The 7439-nt window shown below is 50.5% G+C and overlaps 1 protein-coding gene across 3 annotated transcripts in view; it reads right to left on the bottom strand.

The window, feature by feature from the left end:
* Nucleotides 1–362, bottom strand: part of VPRBP (Vpr (HIV-1) binding protein) — a 76134-nt gene extending 75772 nt beyond the window's left edge. For 2 of the 3 annotated variants that reach the window (XM_008568121.1, XM_008568124.1), the window contains exon 1: nucleotides 152–260. In XM_008568121.1, the coding sequence (XP_008566343.1) occupies nucleotides 152–206 (55 nt within the window). In that variant the 5' untranslated portion in view covers nucleotides 207–260. Of the gene's footprint in view, nucleotides 1–151; nucleotides 261–333 lie in introns of those variants that run through there. The other variant, XM_008568122.1, reaches the window with a different exon arrangement.
* Between the last annotated feature and the right edge of the window lie 7077 nt (nucleotides 363–7439).

Genomic DNA, 7439 nt, shown 5'->3' on the forward strand with positions numbered 1-7439 from the left:
CGGAGCGGCCCGGCCCGCCCCCTCCCCGCCGACGGCCCAAGCAGGTGCCTCCCCTCCCCCAGCCCGGCGCCCACTCTCTCGCCCGGCCGGCCGCGCTCCCTGTCTCCTCGCGCCCCTCCCGCAAAGCCGTCTCCGTCCTTTCCCTACTCACCTTCCCGGGCGGCTCCGCCGCTCACCCCCTGACCCCGCCAGTGGCCACAGTTCATACACACCGCTTTAGGTCCCGCACTCACTCTCCCTCACTCACTCACACACACATACACACACACACACATAGCGCGACCACGGCTCCAGAGCGGCTCACATATTATGCGTCACTCGAGTGCTACGTACCGCGCGCGCGCGCGCCGACTTGGCGCGAGGATCGTGAGCAGGGGGCGGGAAGAGAACGCCGGGCGCGAGCGAAGGAAAAGCGAAAAGCCCCGGGGATGCGTGGGAAATGAAGTTCTGTCTAGGGGCGGAGCCCACCAAAGTAGTGATTGGCGCGTGAGCACTTCGCTCCGCGCACTGACTTCCGGGATTTGTAGGTTTTTTGGAAAAACGTAAACTGCTGTGTACTCATTGGCTACTTCGGAAGGTGGAAACGAAAAGTGAGTAACCTGATCCAAGACAGAGCTGTAACCAACCGCCTGATTCCTTTTCAGTACCTTATTCTACCCTATGTGTCAGCAGAGAGCCTCTGTTTTATTTTCTCATTTGCCCAATCATACTTAAATATACCAGGATCTAAGAAAATATTTTCCACAAGTGTATCAGAAATCACAGCACTCGTTAAACAGAAAGCACTGGTTTTTCTTTGTCTTTCTGTTCAAAACCTAGCCTTTAGAAACAATAGGTAGTTATTGCCAGGTATTATATGTGAGGCAGAAAAATGAAAAACCAAAAGCCCTTAGGTTAAAGCAAGACTGACCTCAGAGGTCACCTAATTCAATTCCTTTATTTTGCAATTGGGAAAAGGGAGGCCCCGAGAAAGTGAGTGAGTTGCCTAACGTCACACAACCAATTAACAGGAGAACCATAAGACTCCCGACTCTGACCCAGGGATCCCTTTGTGGGGGCATGAAAATAAACATGACTCCGCAGTTGATCAGAATCTCAACCTAACAAGATCCTACCCATCCTTCAAGGCCTGACACAGTTCATTACTTCTCTGGGAGTCCTGAGCAAGTTTCTGTGCATTTCCATGGAGTTCTCACAGCCGATACTTTCACATGGCAACACAGGACAGAGAGCCTGCTGTCATGCTCAGTTTCCACAGCTTAGTAAGAAGCCTAAATGCTGGGTCTCTTGATGCCATTCCCTACTGGATTCCACTGCCCTCTTTCCAGAAAAGAGACCTCCCACTTTCACTTAATTGTGTAACTTAGAGCAGCTGGTCAAGGCACAGATTCTAGAATGTGTCGTATCAGAGCCGCAGACATGTCACCTCTCTGTAACCATTTCTCCTGCTCCTGCCACAACATACAACTTTCTTCTCTGTGCTCTGCAACGTTGCCTGTATCAGTAATAGCCACTATCATTTACTTTGACTGTGAGCCAAGAGTTTTTGCCACACTCTATCCACAGAGTAGGTATGGTGAGCCACCTTTACAGATGAGCAATCTGAATGCAGAGACGTGTCAAGGAATAGAGCCCAGGTTTATGGGTTCAGAGTCTGGGATCATAACCTGTCTATGCCTTTCCTCCAACACTCTTTCAGGCGACTTTCTTGCCATGCCTCCCTGGGCCATGAGCCAAAAATGCACGGGGTTGGAGTGTTTGAGCCTTAAATATCTTCCCTCTGTACATGTTTCAGCCAGTCCACACTGGCTGAAAAGGCAGAGACCTTGTGGGAACCCAAGGCCCAGCTCACCCACTCCTGGCACTGCCTCAGCTTGCCACCAGATGGCACTGCTCCCTTCGGAAACTCAGCCTGGGGCCCTGGGCTGGTGATGGGAGTGAGGGGCATCAAGGAGGGGCTTTGGAGAAGCCAAGGCCCAGGAGACTGGGGAAGCAGAGCAGGAGACATACAGGGCCTGTCCAACAGCCACCCCCCTCCTAGAATCTTCACCCTGTAACTCCTGCAGGCTCCTCTACCCCTGCCAACACCCCCGACCTCGCCAAAACACACACACAGCCATACACCTGCAGGCACCCTCAGATCCCCACCCTGAGAAGGGGAAGGGGTTTTCTGGACTGTACACATTTCAAGTGTGCTTGTTGACACATTTCGCAGGACAGGCATTACCCGCGTATACCAGATACACAGGTATGTACACCTGTGTGTTAGGTACCACTCCTCACAGCCAACTCTTTCACACCTATGCATATGCAAGAACAAAGCCACACATAATCCAGGCCCACACACCCAACTTGGTTCTGGCACATTGGTCCTGAATCATTAGAAACAGGTTTTTTGGAATCTTTGGTAGAATATCTCTGGACTCTGTCCTGCCTTGCACTGCATGTTCCCCCCTCCCCAGTGGGGTGCCTGAGAAAGAAGCCCCCATCCAAAAAGGTGAGGAGTCACACTTGTGGGGCTTCCCAGCAGCAGAGAAAGGGCAAGAGCAGCCCAGCCCTGGCCCCAGGACTTAGGTATGCTCTACCTGCCCCGGCCCCCAAGCATGCCTACTCCCTGGGGTAGGACAGTCAACAACGCTAAATCCTCTGGGCCTCAAGCTGCTCCTCTCCCCCTTCTATCCCTCCCCTTCTTCTACAACCCTTTATCTCCCAGCACTTCTTTCTAGGCTCATCTTACCCAGGTGCTACCATCAGCCCATCTTCACTCTGGTTCCACCCCACAACTCCTGTGCTTCCTCCTGTAACTTCCTGGGGCTGGTAGGTGAGGCCAGCTGTCCCATATCCACTCCTGCTCTCCTGTTGGCTGGGCAGAACTGCTACTGCAATTGTCCAGGAGTGTCACAAGAATCACCAAGAAGAGGCTTGGGGCTATCAGGTCTGGGGATCCCAGCCAAGACAAAGAGGAAATTCCAATCATTTGCTGTGTGCTCTGCCCCTACCTGGGAGACCCTACAGCTCCCCAGAAAATGAGTAGAGGGAACACTACCCCATTCCTTAGAGGTGTGCAAAGTGACCACTCTGATTACATCCATGTCTACCACTCTCATTTTACAAAGAAACTGAGGCTCCACAAAGAAAACAGCGTAAGCCCCTACCTTGTCCAGTGGACACAGCAGCTGCAGTCTCCAGAGGTCAGTCCCCACCTCCTGCCCCCATAGACACAACTTCATAGAGGGGCCAGAGGCCCAAGTGAAAAATGAGGCAGCAACCCCATCTCCACCCGAGCTCCCATGTACTAGGACCCCAGCCAGAAAGAGGAGCCTAGGGCAGTATTTAGGATACTAATACTTAAAAAAATTATTTATTGTTAGGGCCGGCCTGTGGCTTACTCGGGAGAGTGTGGTGCTGATAACACCAAGACCATGGGTTTGGATCCTATATAGGGATGGCTGGTTCGCTCACTGGCTGAGCGTGCTGCTGACAACACCAAGCCGAAGGTTATGATTCCCTTACTGGTCATCTTTAAAAAAAAAAAAAAATTATCGTTTATCTGAAATTCAAATTGAACTGGTCATTGTATATTTTATCTGACAACCTTACCTCAGAGCCACTGCTCAGCCACAGACCCCAAGGACTCCCTTTGGCCCCTAGGGCCTCATTTTAATTATGTGCAAACTGGTAAGCAAATCAGAACAGCTCCCTCCCAATGAGTCTCATTAAAGATTAGACAGGACCAAGTACTCAAAACTCCCTTATCCAAAAGCTGATGATCTGGGTAATAAGAGGCTCAAATCCCCAACCTCATCCCTATCCTTCTCTAACCCTGTCACTGTTGATTAGAGATGAGAAAATAGTTTCTTTTACTCTGTTGGGAAGAGTCTGGAGGAGGAGATAGTCCAGTGGTTGAGTCCACCCTTGGAGGCAAATAGACCTGGGTCCCAATGCTGGTTCTTCCATTTACCAGCTGTGGGACCTTGGCCTAGTTACTTCATTTCCCTAAGCTTCAATTTCCTTGGCAAGAGAATGGAAATAATAATACAGTTGGCCTTCCATATCTGATTATTGTTGGTCTGTGGCTGTCCCCATTAGAGTTTTTCAAGACTACCTCAGCCCTGGTTGGTTTCCCTTTGCTCCCAGTACTGCCTGCTGGAGGAGCTCAGGGTCTCTGCATTTAAATGAAAAATGAGCTCCTTACCAGAAAAATCCTAGGACGTTTTCAGAAGCACTGGAAATAGCCACTCTTGGGGATCACCTGTCTACTCTCTGTCCCAGTAGAGAACTGAAAACTGGAGTGGGTCAGAGGTGGAGGTAGGATAATATGCTCTAGGACTCCTCACACCTGAAAGGGCTACAGCTAGTCAAGGGTGAAGGGCAGTCAAGGTCAAGGAGCCCCTTGGATGTGAAGCCAGACATATCGCCCTCCCTAAACCAGCCCATGGACACTGCATTTCTGCTGGGATGAAGCCTGCATCTGTAACCCTTGCCCAGAGAACATGTACATCCTTCCCTAGGGCCCTCTGGCAGGATGGTGATGTCATAATCAAAGCAGAGGCCGGAGGGGGTGGCCATAGATGGTATACTCTGGACCATGCTTACAATGGACATCTCAGGATGAAGCAGGGGCTGTAGCATGAAGAGGGCCAAACTCTACCTTCCATTTACCCCCCAGGCTTGTCTCATCCCCCAGCCTGGCTGCCAGGTATCATCCCAGCTGACCTCTGGGGCGCTGCCCTTCCCAGAGGCCATGCTTCAGGTTGAGTTGGAGGTTGGGAAACAGGTACAGGGAAGGTAAAAAGCAAGCATCCCCAGCTTCTTTTGCCTCAGGTTTCTGAGGTTGTCAATCCTTCGGGAGGAAACAACAGTGGAGTCAACACTGGGGAGAGAGTTTGTACTGACCTGGCCTGTACAAGCTTCCAGAGTAGGTGGGTTTGGGGGAATGTCTGTTTGTAGACATAAGACCTTTCTACAGGATTTAGGCATCTCTGGCCTGACCCATTTAAAGGGACTCCTGCTGGGGCAGACCCTGATGAATACTCAGGTCAGATAAAGCTCCCCATTCTATCAGTTCTTTCATTTTGAAAGGGCCTAGAGAAGAATGGCTTTGTCTAATAATGAGAGGAGGCTGGTCTGACCCCCAATTCAAAGGTCAGAGATCCCAACCACCATCTAAGTAACCACCTCCTGCCCCTCCTCTATCCTGGCTTCCATGGGCCTGGATCTCTGAGAGATGTTACCAGATATAACCTGGAGTACCCAGTTAGGCCTAGGAGCCAAAGTCATCAAACAGAGGCATCTCTAGGTATAGAAGGTGTCCTGGGCTCTTACCAATGGGTAGCTTTTCTTCATTCCCTTAGAGGTGGAGGTGTATCTCTATGAAAAGTCACATGATGTTCCTGAGGGGAGCCCCCTCTGCCCAGCTCCTGCTTCCCCAGGTCCAGACTTGTCACAAGATGGCCCTTGTGAAGTCACAAAGCTGGCTGCCTCCCCACAGGACCAGGGACCGGGACTACCAGGGACCAGCATGACTTTGGGGTAGGGAGGACTTCAGAAGCAGCCTTTGGACTCTGGAGAGGGGTGTAGGGTCTAGAGGGACTCACTCAACCAGCCTCAGGTTGTAGTGGGTGAAGGAGTCTATTGGAAACCCTAGGATGAGGACAGTTTCTCAGGTCTCAGTCATTGCCAAAAGATGAGAACAGCTGGGGCCTAGGTTTGTGGTCCTTGGCCATGGGCCTGTCCCTTGAGACTGTGAGGTAAGGGGGTTCACGACTCTTGCCCAGCTGAGTACGTATAAGGGTCCTGATCACTGATGTTTCTGGTGTTCCATGGAAAAGGGAGGCTACATGGTTCCCAGGGCCAGGGACCAGATCTTCGCCTCAGTGCAACCTATCCATGATCATCCATTTGAATATTCCACCTGCTTCCTTGGACAAAAACATGCTACCAAATTCTACTGCAGTGGAAAGCAGCCCTGATGGCCTTAGGGTGTCCCTACCTTTTGGACTACTTGGAGGAAGAAGAGTGTCAGGAGAGGAAACAAAAGTGCACAGTGCCAGTTAGAGTGCAGCTTTACAACAGGTCACAGGTTCAGATCCCGGTACCAGCCAACTGTCAAAATAAATAAATAAATAAAAAGTGCACAGTGCCTACTCTCTCCAGAGTGTAGAGATTCCCACCTCCTGAGAAGCCAACCCAGGGGAGAAAAGAGGAAGGAGGAGAAAGTTTTATTCTATAAAGCGTGGAAAGTCAGTCAGTGTCATAGGTCAGAGTTTGTATGTGTGGGATGAGGAGAGCCACATGATGGCAGCCTTGTTTTACAAACAAATGAACAAAGATGTGTTTTTTGTTTGTTTGTTTTTAAAGATGACCAGTAAGGGGATCTTAACCTTTGACTTGGTGTTGTCAGCACCATGCTCTCCCAAGTGGGCTAACCGGCCATCCCTATATAGGGATCTGAACCTGCGGCCTTGGTGTTATCAGCACCACACTCTCCCAAGTGAGCCACGGGCCGGCCCTACAAAGCTGTGGGGTTTTTTTGTTTTTTGGGGGTTTTTTTACTTTCTTTCTTTTTTTTTTTTTTAAAAGATGACCGGTAAGGGGATCTCAACCCTTGGCTTGGTGTTGTCAGCACCACGCTCAGCCAGTGAGCCAACTGGCCATCCCTATATAGGATTCAAACCATGGCCTTGGTGTTATCAGCACCGCACTCTCCCAAGTGAGCCATGGGCCAGCCCAAAGCTGTGTTTTAAGTTAGGATTCCTGACCTCCTGCTCTGTGCCTTGTCCCATACCCTGTGCACCCTGTGCTGAGGAGGATGCAGCACATGGCAGCAATCACAGGCCCTGCCCTCACGGGCCCACAGTCTAGGGACTGAGTGACCGTCCGTGCTCAGCTGCCTCCTTTAAAGGGAAGGCTGCTCTTCTAGGAAGTGCTGGCACAGCATGGAACACAAGAGTCCTGTATCCCGGTTGAAGGCCCTATATTTCCCTGAAGGTAAGAACAGACTGGGATCTTGAAGACTTTGGCAGTCAGCCTAAGGCGGCATGCCATTGCTTCTCAGGATCTATAGGTCTCGGTTTTGGGTTATTTGTTCTGTTGAGAGTGACTCTCCACCATGTGTCTCCTCGTAGACCACAGAGACCTCCTGGCTATTTTATTGCTGTGTTCAAGCCATGCCTCCACAGAGGGCTTCTGCTGACTGCTCTATAGAACTAGCAGTTATGCTATGGAATAGGCCTGGCCTGAGGGATAGGAGACTAGAGGGTGACCCTGGGCAAGTTTCCTCATCCATCCCCTAAAAGTAGTGTTTTACTAGATCTATAATTTTAAAATTGTATTAGTATTACTTGACCACAGAATTCTCTTTTTTCCCAGTGAAATCTTGTATACTTCTTCATTAAGTAGATAAAGGTGCCATGTTGAGAGTTGAAAGACATGGTGTG

The sequence above is a fragment of the Galeopterus variegatus genome, unplaced genomic scaffold, assembly GCF_000696425.1.
Source record: "Galeopterus variegatus unplaced genomic scaffold, G_variegatus-3.0.2 Scaffold376, whole genome shotgun sequence".
Lineage (NCBI taxonomy): Eukaryota > Metazoa > Chordata > Mammalia > Dermoptera > Cynocephalidae > Galeopterus > Galeopterus variegatus.